Source organism: Lacerta agilis, chromosome 5 (assembly GCF_009819535.1).
Source record: "Lacerta agilis isolate rLacAgi1 chromosome 5, rLacAgi1.pri, whole genome shotgun sequence".
NCBI classification, from domain to species: Eukaryota; Metazoa; Chordata; class Lepidosauria; order Squamata; family Lacertidae; genus Lacerta; species Lacerta agilis.
In genome coordinates, this window is record NC_046316.1 from 23,883,937 (window position 1) to 23,901,535 (window position 17,599).

The window sequence follows — 17,599 nt, forward strand, 5'->3', positions numbered from 1 at the left end:
CTATCAGCTTGCCTGACACTGCAGCGATCTCCTGGAAGTTAATCTGAAATCTTAGGCGCAGTACTGTGCCCAGAACTCAGAAACTCCTGATGTTTATGAAATTCCCTGTCACCCTGTCTGTTCATTGACATTGTCCTTGGTCACGCAAACACATGTATCCCACCCAAACATCTTTCTTAAGATTTTGAGCTGAGTCATGACACGTGCTAACATAGGAGCCAACTCGTAGGGGCCAAGATCCCTTCAGCCGCCCTAAAAAAAATTTGAGAGGGTCAGTCCCCACCCCACCCCTGCAGTTGATAGGCATTGCCATTCAAATGGAGTGTGTGTTCCGAGTATTGTGATCAATTATGTGGGGTGAGGCTTACCTGCCCTCCCCCAAATATTTTATTCAAGTTTGCCCACTATTATTAAGGGGAGGGAACTAGCAATAGAGCACAGACTCCACCCTGGTTGAAAATCAATGGTTTGTAACATTTACTACAAAATATAAAAGTGGTTAATAGGTATCTACCAGTATACATGTAGCAGAGAGGCAGACACCACCTTGTCTGGACTTGACAGCTCACTTGAACAATTCTATGGAGACAGGCGGACGGAATGACTGTGTAAGGGAGGAGTGAGCAGCACTAGGGATCTGGCAGGCTGCAAATGGAGGCCTAGATACAACAGGTCAGACTCAAAAGCAAATGGCATGGGGTTGGCCAGGAAACCACAGAGCAGTAACTTAAAAGAGAGAAACAAAATAAAATAAAAAATTCCTTCCAGTAGCACCTTAGAGACCAACTAAGTTTGTTCTTGGTATGAGCTGTCATGTGCATGTTATCTGAAGAAGTGTGCATGCACACGAAAGCTCATACCAAGAACAAACTTAGTTGGTCTCTAAGGTGCTACTGGAAGGATTTTTTTTGTTTTTTTTTGTTTTGACTATGGCAGACCAACACAGCTACCTACCTGTAACTTAAAAGAGAGAAGGCACGGCTTCATGTTCTCTTTAGGTTCCTGACTTGTCCAAAGAATAAAACAAACACAGGGTGGAGGCAAGAATGAGAGCCAAAAGAAGTAGGGAAATTGAGATGAAACAGTTTGGAAATATTGTACCTAAAACACAGAGAAAGAGCTTTAATGTTGTTATTTTTTTTTATAAAAAAATGCAGCTTGGCCTTCTGAGAAAGAGAGGGCGTGATGGAGCAGAAGGGGGTCATCTCTTAAATGGGAATGAAAGCTGGAGCAGGCAGTTTTCAAGATCTAATCTGGCATCTCCTCTTTTCTTCCAGGTAAAATGTGAGGCTAAATTGCCTTTGCACAAAACCAAAAATAACAACAGCAACTGTAAAAAGGGCTCAAGCGAGGATAAATCAAAGGTTTCTGTAGGTGAAGAATGCAGAGCGGATGAACAGGCATTCCTTGTGGCACTTTATAAATATATGAAAGAAAGAAAAACACCAATTGAACGAATACCCTACCTTGGTTTTAAGCAGAGTAAGTAGAATTTTCATTGCATTTTTGGTTTGACATTTTAGAACAGTTTGGCTTCTGGGGTTGATCGGCTTGATAAGGTGGGACAACTTTGTGGACAGATATGGCCCTCTTTAGTTCTCTCTTGGTCTCTTCTTTTGCATTGTACATTTACTATAAAACTAATTGTCAGGATCCAGAGCTTTATAGGCATTGAGATTTCCCCTCCCGCCCTTTGAGCAGAAACCCCACCACCAATGCCATAAAGCAAACTACTTTTAAACGTCTTCTCAGTTTTCAAAGTGGTTTGCCGTGTGGATTTGGGGGGGGGGGAGGATGCTATTTGAGAAACAGTATCCCAAAGCTCCCATAGGCACAACGAGTGGATCTTTGTATGTCATCCAGTAAAAACCTTAAAAAGGAAAACACATACGTACATACATGCACACTGGGACCTTTGAAACGAGAGTTGTTGTCATTGTGTTTATATCCACCAATACATTTTCCATCCCCTATCTTGCAGTTTCTCTTCGTTTTGGGCAACTGCTGCTGGAAATTTATAGTTTTAAAACACACTGCTTGCGATCAGAACCTGGCATGTTTAAAAAGGTTCCTGCTTTCCCTCTCCTTTTGATAAATACTGCAGCTAATGTCTTCCCTTGAATTAATAATACGACATACTTTTATTGTACCCAGATGTTCCGGGGGGGGGGAGAGTCCCACAGATATAAAAGGAAGGCATCTAAAGGTGGCCAGAAAGTAGGTGAAGGAGGTCACAGAGTATAAAAATAGACAGGATCTGTTTAAAGACATCATAGCACAATGCTAAGGATTGCTTTGGAAAGAGCACTTTTGAGTCACTGCTTATAAAAGCAACAATTGATAGAGAACATGCAACTGTAATTGAATCTTGCATAAACATTCTATAGCATGGAAGAATGAACATCGCAAACGATGAAGGGTGTGCTTTTAATAGCCTATAAGGTATCTAAATTATTATAAAGGGAGGAATGCCTTACATGGAAATATGACTTTCTCAAACCTATCTTCCCAGATTAAATGTGTATGTTATTTTGATGAAGAATGTCAAACCTCTATGTTTTACATAACAATTTACATACCTAATAGCAATTGACACTGATTGCAACAGACCTCTAGCAGTCATTATAAACTTATATAACTCCAAAATGATTACAATGTTTGCCTGAAAAACCGGCTGCTTGAAATAGAAGTAAAATTAATGTACTATGAACAGCTTTGTTGCATTATGCATTTGATTCCGATTAAATCAAGGCCCGAGCAAAGCTCTTGATAGCTCAGGGAGAGTGCAAGGTTCAGTGAAGCTTTTTATTTAGAACATTTTGAGATGGAGAGAGAGAGAGAGAGAGAGAGTTTAATGTTAATCCCCCCTCCTTATTTGTCACTAACAAAGAGGCACATTTTTAAAAGCAGGTATCTATTGGATCTCAATTTCCCAGCGTTGCCATGAGATCATTCTGCAACATGTAGCTGAGATAAACTGGCTTGTTTGATATTCAGCAATGAGCCTCCTCATGTTTCCTCAGAGCAAGATTACTCAGGAGTAACTGAGCTGCTCATATAATGGCCAGGAGTACTCGCTGTGTTTGTCTACCGTGACATGTGTAAACACATGAGTAGGAAGAACCAGTTTAAATAATATAATTCCTCTGTTGCTGAATAAGTACAGTGAATGTTCTTTGCTGTGCTGTGTGGTTCAATAATGAGTACTACTCCCTGGGGAACACCCATAATTTATGTAATATTTTGGAGGCAATTCATACAGCACCATTATCAGAAGCTCTTTGATGGGGTAAAGGAAGCCCCCCACCCAAAAAATGCAGTCAAACCTATTTTACTGCATTCTGTAGTTCTCTCATTACAGAGGATCCTAAAAGTGTTTGGCCCCTTTCCCCTTTTAAACTTAAAGGAAACCTTTATTAAAAGAGACAATTGGATTAAAGTGCAGTTATACAGACAATTTAAAAAATAAGTCATGACAATATAGGGAGGAATAATCACATCAAAATATATTTATTTATTTATGTCTATCTCTCTAGCTGGGACGCGGATGGCATTGTGGGTTAAACCACTGAGCCTAGGGCTTGCCAATCAGAAGGTCGGCAGTTCAAATCCCCACAACAGGGTGAGCTCACATTGTTCGGTCCCAGCTCCTGCCAACCTAGCAGTTCGAAAGCACGTCAAGTACAAGTAGATAAATAGGTACCGCTCCGGTGGGAAGTTAAACAGCATTTCTGTGTGCTGCTCTGGTTCGCCAGAAGCGGCTTAGTCATGCTGGCCACATGACCCAGAAGCTGTCTGCAGACAAACCCCGGCTCCCTCAGCCAGTAAAGCAAGATGAGCGCTGCAACCCCAGAGTCGTCCGCGACTGGACCTAATGGTCAGGGGTCCCTTTACCCCTTTACCTATCTCTCTAGCTAAGCTCTTTGACATGAGTTCAATAACCAAAAAATGGCATCCACTCCATATGGAATGATGGAATTTGCACCCTTCCTTAGCTCAGGTGTTAAAGATACTCATTTTTGCCAGCTCTGTAGTGGACCAAGCTTTAGTTAGGCAGTCTGAAATGTCCACAAGGATCAGCATTTTGGATGCTTGAGGGCGTTTGTTTAGCGCAAACCAAAATTCTGCAAACCATCCCATCTAACGATGTCAGTCAAATTTGATCCATTAGAGACTTAGTTCAGCATCAAGCAACAGCAGGGATGGTTTGAAACTACCAGTACAGAGACAGCTGTGCATTTTATGCTAGTTGCAAAATAGGGATGGTAGCAGGAAACAGGCAAAGCACTCCTGATGGCAGATGGTATGTACAAGACACCCATGCCTGGGATCTGGACCATGGGACTATAAATGTTCCCACCAGTGGAAGTTCCTCATAGGGCTTCTCCTACTTTCAGGAGTTTCATAGACAAGTGCAGGGGCAGTATGACTTTGCAAGGAACACACCTGGCTATTTGGGAGTGGTGACACTTTTGGGAGGTCCGCGTAAGACAGTGCATGATCTGTGAGATGTGCACCAAGACCTCTTGAGATGAATTAGACTCAGAGAAAGCTGGGGTGCAGTTGTATGGGAGGTGCACTCTAGGTGCATCTTGATATTCCTCACCCTGCAGGCTACATGCATGACGAAATGAGCTGCTCCACTTGTAGAAGCTTGTTTCCTCATGCGGAAGAGGATCTCTGGATCCCAGCCAAGGTCTCTTATCTGAGTGGCAGTAAATACTTGTTTAATCAAGGACTGCTTTGTGTATGCACTCCAGTTTACTGCTACATTAACTAAATGACATTTTAAAAATAATGCTCTTTCTAATAACTATGTTAGTTTTATATAGGAACATATAATGCAAGGCTTATTTCATGCGTTTTGTTTTTATGTTTTTATATCCTGGAAGTGAATTTAAGCTCAGGGAAAAAAATCTTTTATATCTGTAACTGTATCTCAGAGAAATGTTTTCCCTTGTGATTTTAAGAAAGGAATGGTATATGTGCAAAGCCAATGTTTACTCTTTGAATTATGTAAATGTCATTTGCAGATTGTTTGTGTTTCTCCCCCCCCTAAAAAAAAAACCTTTTTGTGTGCGTAGATGTGATTGTTATCTTCTTGCTTCACTGTAAAAGAAAAACTGTTTGATTTGCATTTCTTTGAAAAAAGTTGGTTAATGCAATGCTTATCTAAATACTTATTGTCCCTCTAACAGTTAACCTTTGGACTATGTTTCAAGCTGCTCAAAAACTGGGAGGATATGAAACAGTAAGTGTTTAAGTAACTTAAATGGAAAAAAAATGTGTAATGTAGCTTTCCCCTGTTTGGGGCGGTGTTTCTTTTTCTCAAACACACACACACACAGGAAATAACAATGTACACACACACACAGAGGAAATAACAATGTAGTACACACACACACACACACACACACTGGGGTTATTGGGTCCTTTTTTAGAAAAAGCCCCAATTAGTTCCAGGTTTGGCAAAACTGTAAACTTGTCGAAGAAGAAGAAAAAAAACACTTCTTGAGTGGAAAACATGTGTAACTCTTCCCTGTCAAGGAAATTGGTTGGGTCTGTAATTTTTTCCCATGTTGAGAAAGGGCTATTCTTGTACAACAAGCCAAGATTGCATAAAATGAAATTTCACTTGGCATAGTCCCTGACATCTGTTCATGTTGGAATATGGGAAATGTATTAAATGCTTTCAAAAGTAATCAGCGTTGTCCATTAAGGAATAGCTTGGTGCAGTATCTTTCTTTACTGTGAATAGTAAAAGATCTTTATTAGACAAGGGTCAGTGCCACATAAACAGGAAGTTATCCAAAGTATAAAGGCAACCGGGGGGGTGGGGAGCAGAATACTCTGACACTTTTTATCAACTAACCATATCTGACATGGCCACTTTATTTTTAGCTCACAGGGAAATTTGATGGTTGCGGATTTTACAGCATGTATTCCAAACCAATAAAACGTTGGAGCAACAAACTGCGATTAAGATCTTGAAATGAGAAGAAAGAGCTGCTTTAATATGGCATATAAAGATGGCATCTGCAATAAAGCCCATTTGACATAAGACGATCGTCATTGGGAATATTTCCCCAGCCCATAATGCTCAGATTAGGTTGTGCATTTCCTGCCACAGTTGAATGCAAAAAACATATTTAAATAGCTAGCTAGCTAGCTAGATATATTTATTTGTTTGTTTTGCTTTGTTCGCTGAGTATAAATCTGGGCTGCATCTATTCCATAATGAAGTAACAGAGGAACACAAAAGCTGAAATTAATTTAAGCTGAAATGTAATCACTCTGGTATTTGTCCCATAGAACAAAGCCTGTTGTGTCATTTTAATGCCTGTGCAGTTAGCTAACATATTTGTGGTTGTGAAGTAGTAATCACATACAGGTATTGGTAGTTTTAGTTGACTTTCTTTGGTCTGCGTTTGAGTGCCTGATTCTGTGCTTGTTTACTTGGGAGTTAACCCAACTCTAATTTATTTAAATCTATTCAGTACATTGGGTACACCAAATAGCTGTTGTTCTCTGAGCAATGTACAGAAAACATCAAAAACTAAATATACTAAAACAACAATAAAATTAAAGCAGAACTTATTATTGAAGCACTTAGGAAGGCTTTAAAAAAACACCTTGCCAAGCAGTTGATAATACGCGCATTAAAAGTATTCTTTGAGTTTTGCTTTTAAGTAAGGATATCTAGGATTCCAATGTGCTAACCTTTGGAAAGTTCTGCTTCTGTTACAGTTTTTGGTGTTCAAAGGCTTTATTCATGCAGGAACTATTTACAGTAGAGATGAGAGAGAATAGAAGACATAATTTCTCAACAAGTTGGGAGAGAGAAAAATGGCTCAGCTTTTAGGGGTGGCGTTAACTTAGACAGAGCTACAAACAAGTGCTGGCTAGACTGCTAGAAAAGCAGTGCTCTCTTGTGGTTTAAAGTAACATATGCATTAGCTGGAAGCTCACAAGTAGGAAATTTATTTGCTTTTCTCCAACACTTCTGGGTAAATGCTTTTAGAAAGTGAAATTGGGCAAGTCTGTTAAGTTGGAGCCATCAAGTTAATGACATGTCTTAAATCTTGGCCCTTACATTGTTCCAGATTTTATATTCAAATAAGTGTGCAGTTTACACAAAAAAACAGCAGCAAAGTAAGATAAAATATGGACTAGTGACAAAGATAAATCAAGATAGCCTTTAAAGTTATTTCTAACAATCTGATTATTTGGGGTGCCATCTTATGTAATGTGTTCAATGCAACTTTCTCCCTGCTAAGTGGTGATAGGATTTCTGCCTTAGTCTATGAAAATGGCTAAAAATATTTGTATAAACCCTCTTCCCAGATGTTGCCTAACTTGTTAACCTCCATCATGCTTATCCAATGTAAGACTATACTTTTCCCCGTAAATGCCACATTCATTGTATTTTTCATACCATGTTACAACCTTTGAGCCATTCTTCTTTGCAGTACAGTGAAACTTACAAATTGAGATTTCATAATGCACAGGAGTTAGCAGTTCTGATTTAAGCTTTCATCACTTTGACCAAACTAAGCTTAAGGGGATGTCTGCCCAGCCAGCAAGCAGTTTGTGTTCTGATGCTAACAATTCAACTAAAGCAGGCACACGAGAAAGCTTCCCTGATCTGAGCAGGAATGATGAGGCAGAGGATACAGGATGCTAATACTAGCACCACTCCTGCATATACACAGATTGAACAAGATTCTGATGCCCATATTTTCCCTTCTGTTTTGTGGCACTCCTACTGTCAGCAACAGCTTTTTAGTGGGGTAGAAGGGGTTTCTCGTTTGAAAGGGTGCCTCTGAAGACCTAGTGCATGTGCAGCCCATTAGTTTCCAGCAAAATTCAGATTACAAGTGTTGGACACACTTCAGCATGCACCTGATAGAGATCCAAGTGGCAGATTTGCATTGGTACTCATATACTCCTAATTCATACCTCACGTTTGTTTGTTTGTTTGTTTGTTTGTTTGTTTGTTTGTTTGTTTGATGTATACTCCTTTCTGTTTGTTATTTAGGCATAAGAGTCAAAAATCTTTTGGTGTTATTGCTTCTACCGAGGCCTTCTGTATGTTAGAAAATTATTGTGGAGTTCTGAATTCAGAACAACATATGCTGGCTGAGCTGCGTAAGAATTCTAGTTGAATTTAGATAGTGTCCTTTTGGGAATTATAGTTGTGCATGATAACCTAAATGTGTGAAACTGTGATTGCCAAATATCTATAGATGACAGTGGTCCATGATGTCTAATTTATCACCTCAGGCAGTTGTCCAGCTGTGGGAGTCAAGATAGGGGTTGATAAGTCTGGCTCAGGTTGGCTATTGCCAACTAAACATTGGTTATCTCTTAACTTGAACATGTGAGCTCATTTTCCAATGAATGGATGTGTCACAGGCTGGAGACAGATGTAAAATACAAACAATAGAGGAAAATGGTTTTTCCTGATGACTCAGAATAAATGCCTTATTTCCTTCAGAGTTAACATGAAATCAGTGTTTTGGAAGTAATACTGTCACACTGGAGGCATTTCCCCCCAAAACCCTTTACACTAGATTCAGAATCAGACTCCTGGGCATCATTCATCATTTTAAATCAAATGATATCTATACTGACACTATTTCCAACAATATTCTGATTGCCCCCAAGATTCGTTTTTGAATTTGCATTGGCCGTGGAGGTGTTCTCTGTTTCGGAAACCACCCCATTGCACAATCTTAATTTCATACCATTAGCTCGTGTCTGCTTTTTGACTCAACAGATGCTTGCTCATTAGTGGGGTATCAGGCTACACCTGCAGTTCATCAGATTTACTTGTACAGAGTTTTGAGGTGCAGTGTGTACATAAGAATTGCCCTAGCTGATCAAGCCAGGTGTCCATAATGCATTTGGTCATGGACAATCCATTTAGCTATGGATGTCTTGGAGATGCTCTTATGTGGCTACAGCTTTCACTGTCTTGATTAGGCCTATCATTATGGCGTCACCTGATAAGAGTCATGGGTAGTGAGTGGTAAGGAAGTTGACCAGGAACATAATAATAAAAGTAATAAGCTTCAGTGAAGATGTGTTCATTGAAATATTCCCCTACTGTCAAAATGTTTGACTGATCAGAGCTGATCCAGTTCATAGCAAGTTTAAACTGAGAGAGAGATTTTAATGTAGCTGAATTGGACGGTAGCATGTCCATCCCACACCCAAATGGACGTGTGGGGACGCCAAACAGCTCAGTGGTGGCTGACTGTGCTCAGTTGGCATGGAATGCTGATTTGCTTTGGGGAGTGGGGTGGAATGAATCATAGAATCATAGGACTGTAGGGTTGGAAGGGACTATGCAGGTCATCTAGTCCAAACCCCTGAAATGCATGCTCCACCATCTGAGCTATCAATGGAATGGCTGGATCCCTGAAGAGTAAAACTACAGATTGCAGTATTTTGTTGCAGGGCCCCACTTATACCATCTAACTCTCTCTGTCTTTCAGAGCTGCCCCCCTTTCTGTTTTAATCTGCTGCCATTTAAAACCATCCATATAAGTTTCTTCTTAAAGATGAAAGTAGTGGAGCCTCCCTTGCAGAGCAGGGTAGCTCTAATGGGCTATAATGTTTCCTGATTTTAATTAGATCCATCCCAATAAATCTGAGAAAATGCAGAGGTAATAATAATAATAATCCAAAGACATAGACTCAGGTGATTCTTTAACACAGTAAATTCCCACCTGTTTCAAACTTGCCCGGATTGCTCTTTGGAGGAAATTTAAATTATAGTAGGATTTGAAGCCATTCTATTCTGTCATATTCCTTTTTATGTGGAGAGACTGACAGCTCTAAGCAAGTCCCAGCTGTTATGATTGAGAGCTACTGCCTCAGAACAAATGTTTAAATAACAAATAGTAAGAGCTGTTCAGCAGTGGAACAGACTCCCATGAGAGGTGGTGGACTCTCCTTCACTGGAGGTTTTTTTAAAGCAGAGGTTGGATGGCCACCTGTCATGTATGCTTTAGTTAAGATTCCTGCATTGCAGGGGGTTGGACTAGATGACCCTTGGGGTCCCTTCCATCGCTACAGATAACATGTGCAAATATTGTTGCACCTTTAAGCAGAAACAGAGGGACAAACATGAGTTAGAACAGATTGTCTTGAATCAAATATCAAAAATGAACATTACAGTTGGTGTTCTCTTTATAGTCTTTTAAGATCAGGTTCCCAGAAGGCACGCTTTAATGACTTAAATTTCACCATGGGAAGAACATTGATCACCTAGATCACGCATGGCCAAACTTGGCCCTCCAGATGTTTTGGGACTACAACTCCCATCATCCCTAGCTAACAGGACCAGTGGTCAGGGATGATGGGATGATGGGAATTGTAGTCCCAAAACATTGGGTGGGGCCAAGTTTGGCCATGCCTGACCTAGATAAAGTTCACTGTTCTGTGGTGATCGTTGTAGTGGAAACAGGGAAACATTGCAATAACATTGCAACGAATGGGCTAGTGTCTGTATTAATATGGTAAGACAGAATATGAGCTTGGCATTTCCAGGATCTTGCAGCTTCGAGCAAAGATTGCACTGAAGAAGCCTTTTACGATAGAAGGAAAATGACACTTTTATCTAGCAATAAGTTGTCCAAACTTTAAACAACAGTTGGAAGCATACTGCATTTTCCAGTATGAAACTGAAATTTGTATAGAACAGCTGAGCACAACTTGTGGCCCATCAAACCAAATGGAGCTTGTCAAGTATTAGTAGCTTGTCCTGCCAGGTGTTTGAGACAGTCCATGTTTTCGCAATTCCAGACAAGCGGCAAAGCAGTAAGCTCACTGAGCCCCTGGTGTGATGCTCTGCTTGGCTAGTGGGCTGAATTTGACTTGTAGAGTTGCACTGTGTTAGTTTGGAGTGGAATACAGAATAGTCGGACAGCAGCAGGGGGCAGCGGTAGGGATCCAGACGGTATGTCTGCTCCCCCTATCGCACTAGCACAAAGGAAAAATGGGGGGAAGACTTTGACAAAAGGATGCTAACGGAAGGAAAGTCTAGTGTCGATTTGTGAGCGATCGTGCCCTAAATATAATGGTGGCAGGGATTTCTGAACTTTCCAGAAAAAAAAAAGTTTGCTTTGTTCATATCCTTTATGAAGATTATGACATCAGGCTTTAGGCCTTATTTTTAAAAAAATTTAAATAAGGCATGGTGGCGAGACTTCCAGGAACTGGGTCTTTCATCACCACGTCAGCATAACTTAGCATAATCACTATGGTAAATAAGTGGTGCTGGCCTATTGATTTCAGAGCAGGCATGACTGCCAATAGAAACTGAATCTGAATTAGTAAAAAAAGAGAGAGAGAAGTGTTCTATTAAACATTTCCACACCTTAAACTGTAATGCTATCAGATGGGGGAGAGGAGCATCCATTCTGTTAAAAGTGTGCATTTACATTCAGGTTATATTAACTTTTAACTGAGTAAGTGCAGCGAGACCAACCAAGCAGCCATTTTTCACCTTGATCTTCAAAACTAGTCTCACTTGGCACAGAATCCAAGATGGGTTGATACTGACTTCCTTGTCACTTTATTTCTCTGTGCCATAGTGGGCTTGAACGAACACTCTATCATACCTGCTGCAAGAGCAATTTCAACCTCCAGGGATAATCACACAATGTTCTTGTTCTATGCCTGCATCTTGGCTAATCTGCCCTGTTGCGCCACTGTGCCCATCTATCTGTGGTGTGTGCACAAATCGGTCTGTAGATCAGCCATCTTGTGTGCACCTCCCCATATGGGAGTCCTGGATTTGCAGTTGTGCCCCATGCACTCTAGATCTGGTGGGATATTGTGTGCCAGGAGCGCTTGTTTCTTTGCGCACAACATCCCCACAGCATGTGGAGGGAAGATCGTTGGATCCGGGTGTGTGTACATGCCATTTCTACAGTCATGCAGTTTCTCCTTTAAGTTGAAGAAAAAACGCAAAACAGCTTTGCAGATAAGTTGCAACTGAATATTTAATTTGCCCACATAGAAGACAGTTTTATCAAGGTTATTTCATACTACTGATGAACAAATAGGCATTTTTGATTTAATCGGCAGCTAGAAGTAGGCGGTGGTTATGTCTGATGAGAACAAAACAAAGATAAGCTTCAGGGATGTTTCTCTGAAATTATAACATTACCAAATAACAAATGTTTTGCTTTTGAAGCTAGGTTTCTGAAAAGGAAGTGTTTTATCTTTATGCAGAGCAGGAAAAGCATCATTTACCCTATAATATTTAACTGCTCCACTCATCTGCTCTTTTTAAGATTAAAATTACAGGCCCCCAGATTGCAAGTTTTGATATTTGTTTTCTTTTGATTGCTGCCTTTGGCTCCTTAGTGAACTTCATCAGCAGCACTGTGGGCAACCGTAAAGAATTCTGTGGGACTCTGTATTAAGCACCACAGCATTCCACAAAAATGGCAAAATTCACTCAGAATTTATTTTTTAAAAACCTTTTCTAAGCAATTTCCCACAACATGCCCCCACTTTTTAAATTGCATGCAGAAAGAGGTTGACTATTACCATGCTTTGCCTCTCAGGTTCCTGTTTTTCTTCCTGTTAAGACTATAGAAAATAATGAAGTGGAATTCAGAACAATTATTTTGCCAGGTCTTGTATCTATTATTCTTTTGGCCCCATTTTTCTGAGCAACGTTCCCCCCCCCAAAAAAAACATAGCTTGCAAGTTAATACTTTATAAGATGTTTATTTTCTTCCATTTAGCCAAATAACTCAGATATTAACATTGGATAGTGTTTAGATTTCATTACCATTTGAACTATATATTTTACTGACGCAGACGGATGAAAATAAACAGCTTGTAACATATAGAGTTACAGGCTGTGAGTCTATGTGGATTTAGGGGAGCCTGTGATGGATTAAGGGTTTGCAATGGATTCGTTTTCACTAACTCAGTTAAAATAACTATGTAATCATTATTTGTGCTTAGTTTGAGATTCATTTTCATAATTTACCAAGGGATTTGTCTGCATACATTTCGATGCTTAATGGCCCTCAATTGATTGAAGTTCCTTTTCAAGAAATCGTACACAGAAAATAGCAAAATTGCTTGATAATGAGACAGCAGTAAAACCCAATTGTACAAAAAAAGGTTTATGTGAAGCAAATGTGAAAAATGTCTCTCTCTCTTTTGCTTTTAAAAGAGCCATAGATACATATTCAATCCGTTCTGCAGGGGATTTAGCAGTGCTTGTAGTACATGGCGTTCTAAATGTCTCACATATACATTTGTTGCTGTGAATTCAAACGCTGCACACACACAAATATCTGTAAAGATGCAAGATTAAATTTTCCATTGCCACTTTTACAGATAACAGCCCGCCGACAATGGAAACATATTTATGATGAATTAGGTGGTAACCCTGGGAGCACAAGTGCAGCCACGTGTACTCGTAGACATTATGAAAGGTAAGATAACAAATATGAAATGCTTGTTTAATAAAGGAGAAAAATTAATTTGGAGGGCCTTCAAAGCCTTTTGTAAAGAAATGGGGGCAGAGAGGGGAGGAGAGGCAAGAAGGCCTCTTACAAAAGGCACAGTAAATATTCCATCACCAGTTTAGTCCTGTAATATGCTGTAATTTAAACCAGTGTGTGTCTCCGATTGCAAAGCAAATAAATCGGGGATCTGATTCCTTTCTTCTTCATACCTTGTTTTACCAAAGCTTCTATAATATAGAAGCTGTAACTGATGAGCAAAACAGATGATAGTTTGATGATGGACAAAATGATTGTATCTTAACTGCTTTAGCTGGGTTTTTTTGTTGTTTTTTTGTTTTTTTTTAAACCACTCTGCAGATAAATGCAAATAAAGCAACGTATGGCTGTCTTCAGATTAGTGGGGTGTTCCCATTATAAGTCATGGGGGGGGGAACATTTCTTCCATATTCCTTTAATGTTTTCTTCTCTCCTTTCTTCTTGCAGCTGACAACCATTTATCTTTCTAAAGTGCAGCAGAGTTGCTGTTTTATAAACATTGATTTTGTACCCTTTCTGAGTTAATAATAGTTTCCAAAGGTTGGGTATCCAGCGTACATCGGATAACATGATACAGTTGTGATGCATCCTTAAAAGAATTTTGAGAAAATACGGCCATTAATAAAATATGTGTGCTTTCAAGCTCTGAAATGAGCAATATGATCTCATGCTCCAGATCACTAACTAGTTTCCTGTAGGGGCCAAGAGAGTGTTTGTTTATCACCATCTTACAGCATTGCAATGCTTTTTTGACATACGTTGAACATACATGCCTTTTCTAAAGTGTTAACTGCTAGCCAGACTGAAAGAAGCGAGGTGCCAGCCATATTCTGTATAGGACTATTGTTCACTTTAAATTCCAGAGTGAAAATCTGATTAGTCTTACAGGTAGGTAAGTAAATGTCTTCTAGCTTGGATGGAACCGTACAAATTATGGACAATCCACATTAAGAGTTGGCTGTTCTCAGTTGATCCCACTGAATAATATGAGTCAAAGTAAACAGACTCTTTGGATCATAGCCAGTGAGCACAGTTTAGAGAATCTTAGTTTAGGCAAGTCCCATTAAATCCCGTGGAAGTTAGCTGGTTCCTTGTCACCTTGATTTCTGTGGGATTTTGCCTCGCTTGGGAGGCAAAGAACATGGCTTGGGAGAAAAAGAACATAGTGTGGTATCCAACTAAGTCATACTCAAGAGTAGACCCATTGAAATCAATGGACTTGACTAATTTAAGTGCATTAATTAAAATTTGTCTATAACTCAATTGCAAACAAACCGCAACCTCCCTATAAAGGAGAGGCAGTGTTAGCGCCCACATGGAAGGTGACTGCCGTGAGGGACATTTGAGTGAAGTCTCCATTTCAGGATCAAGTGACAAGTTATGTTAAGCACATTTAAAAAAAAAAAAAAAAAGCATGCTTCATTGGCCACCTAGTTTTCTAGAAAAAACAGCTACTTGGAGAGCAACTTCAGAGGCAAATAGTAGCCGGGGGGGGGGTCGATGTCATCCTGATGTTTGGCCCCGTTCCGGATTGTGGCCTTGATTGCTTTTTCTGGAAGAATAAAAGTGGCCATGGAAACACACTTAGTGGTTTTAATGCAATCTTTGATCCTCATTGCAAATCAGTTGCTGGTATAGGGGGTGGAGGAAGCAGGGGCGTAGCAAGGGGGGGTGGGCCGCCCCGGGTTCCATAATGGAGGGGGTGACAAATTATCAAGGAACAATTTTTGGGGGGGGGGGGAACCCACTTTGGTTTTTTTAAAAAAATGCCTGCTCCAAAGGTCTTATCTTACTATACTAGGGATTATATAGCTATATGTGAAATTTCATGCATATTGGTTAATATCTTGACCCTCCTCCACCAAATTGCTGTTCACTTGGCTGTTTCCCTATGTCATGAAGGCTGAAATTTCAGTTCAGAGAACACTTACTGTTCCCAACTCTAACCCTGTGGAAAGCCATCTAATTAGACTTTAATTTGATTTTGAGATGTTTTTAGTAGGTAATTTAATTATTGTTTGATTTTATACCAATGTTATGCATCTGATGTTAGCCACCCTGAGCCCAACTTCGGCTGGGGAGGGTGGGATATAAATAAAAGGGTTTTTTATTACTTGTTATTGTTGCTTTGTAAGAAAATATGAAATAACGTAAAACCATTTTTGCGGGGGGGGGGGGATCAATGGGGGGGGTTGACAAGAAATTTTCTGCACCGGGTACCACCTCACCTTCCCATGCCTGGGGGGGGGGGACATAATTTTTTTTGCCCCCAGGTACCAATTTACCTTGCTACGCCCCTGGGAGGAAGGGTTGATTGGTTCGAATACCCTCTCACCCCCCCAATAGACAATGAGTGGAGCATGAATTTCCCCTTATGCCAAGATGCTTTTGTGGGGCAAAGGATGTCTGGCCACGCCTAGAATTCTTTCTCCCAAACTTTGCCGTTCTGCTCTTGCTACTCATGCTTCTGTTCTCTTGCTGTGTGAGAACTGGGAACAAAGAAGTGGGCTTGTTGGTGCTGCTGCTTCTGTGAATTGGGCCCTACCTTTCTCAGATAGGAATATTAACTATACAGGTGAACATTGTCTGGATTCTTGATAATTCTTGGTTTCTGCTCCTCACCACCATCAACTGAAGTTTGCATTTCAGGCAGGTTTTCCTAAAGTGGTAGCAAAGTAAGCTTCAGTTTTCACACTTCATTTAAGCAGCATAAGGCCTACTTTGTAGATGAGACCGGATTTAAAATGTAATGGGAAATTTGGAAATAAATTTGGAAATTTGGAGGCCTTGCCTAGCAACATTAGATGGCATTTTGCAAAACGTTTTCAATAAATTATTAGAAAGAAAGGCCATTGAATCCATTTGGAGAGCGTCCTGTCTAGGTTGCAGAACCATTCTTTTTCAATGAAAGCAGTTGTAAACAAACAAAATTGGCAGAAGCCGCATCCCAAGTTGACTGGCACCTAAAAACTGTATTGGCAGTTGAGTTGCAGTTGACACAGTTTTCTGCAGGTTTAATTTATCCGTTAGTAACAATTTGGACTAGCTGGGAACAGTACTGTGGCTCAAGCACGCTTTGCACGCCCCATATCTCACATGTAATCCACACTGTTTTTAACAAATGGATAAAAGGATATCTCAGTTGGTAGAGCATGAGACCCTTATCCTCAGGGTTGTGGGTTCGAGCCCCATGCTCAGCGAAAGATTCCTGCATTGCAGGGGGCTGGACTAGATGATCCTCATGATCCCTTCCAACTCTACTATTCAATGATTCTATGATCTCAGGTGTAAGGACTAGGAAGGATCTCTTCCTGAGATGCTGAAGAGCTGCTACTAGTAGAAAATGACAGTGACAGGGAAGATGGTCTGACATGAAAAAGCGCTCTCTGTGGGCTCCCCCTTTCAAAAATTAGTGTGTGCTCCCCCTTTCAAATAAAGAAGGGGCTAAGCATGATTTCAGTGCGTTATTGACATATTTGGCTTTTTTAATTGCAAGTGGCTCACTTCCAGTAAACATTTTCATTTTTAAAACAAAGTGTTGTTGCCAGTGGGTTCACTAAGTGTTATTTTGGATATGCATTCTAAGCGTCCTTTTGCCTTATTAATGAGAGCAATAATGCAAGCGCGGGTTGCTTTGAGCCGAGAATCAATGGATGTTTTTATTTAAAGCATAGCAGGAATCGTATAATGCCCATGAATGCATTATTGTCGCTGTAGGGCTGGCTGGTCTAAACCTGCCTCTCTGATTGGTTTAAATCAAATCAGTCCAAGCACTTCATAAAAATGTCCTTGTCAGCCCAGTTTGGCTTGCAAACCTATTCATCTCTGTCAGTTTTTAATATTAGTACCAGCTCTTGGCAATAGTCCATTAGTACTGTACTTAATTGCTCATGTTACAGATGATTACCAATATAAAAAGCATTAATGTTTTCCCATTGTGGAGCTGTTGCTATGTACGTGACTCGACACATACAAAGTGTACAAGTTGTTATTATTTTGATCAGGAGGCTACAGTTCTTGTAGAATTACAGTGGCTGATCACATAAAGTAAAGACAGT

At 40.2% G+C, this 17,599-nt stretch overlaps 1 protein-coding gene across 3 annotated transcripts in view; it reads left to right on the top strand.

Moving 5' to 3' along the window:
- The window catches only part of ARID5B (AT-rich interaction domain 5B), a 181,791-nt gene that overhangs the window by 134,377 nt on the left and 29,815 nt on the right, over nucleotides 1-17,599 (top strand). For 2 of the 3 annotated variants that reach the window (XM_033148914.1, XM_033148916.1), the window contains 3 exons: nucleotides 1,278-1,482; nucleotides 5,199-5,251; nucleotides 13,375-13,472. In XM_033148914.1, the coding sequence (XP_033004805.1) occupies nucleotides 1,278-1,482; nucleotides 5,199-5,251; nucleotides 13,375-13,472 (356 nt within the window). The remainder of the gene's footprint in view (nucleotides 1-1,277; nucleotides 1,483-5,198; nucleotides 5,252-13,374; nucleotides 13,473-17,599) is intronic. The other variant, XM_033148915.1, reaches the window with a different exon arrangement.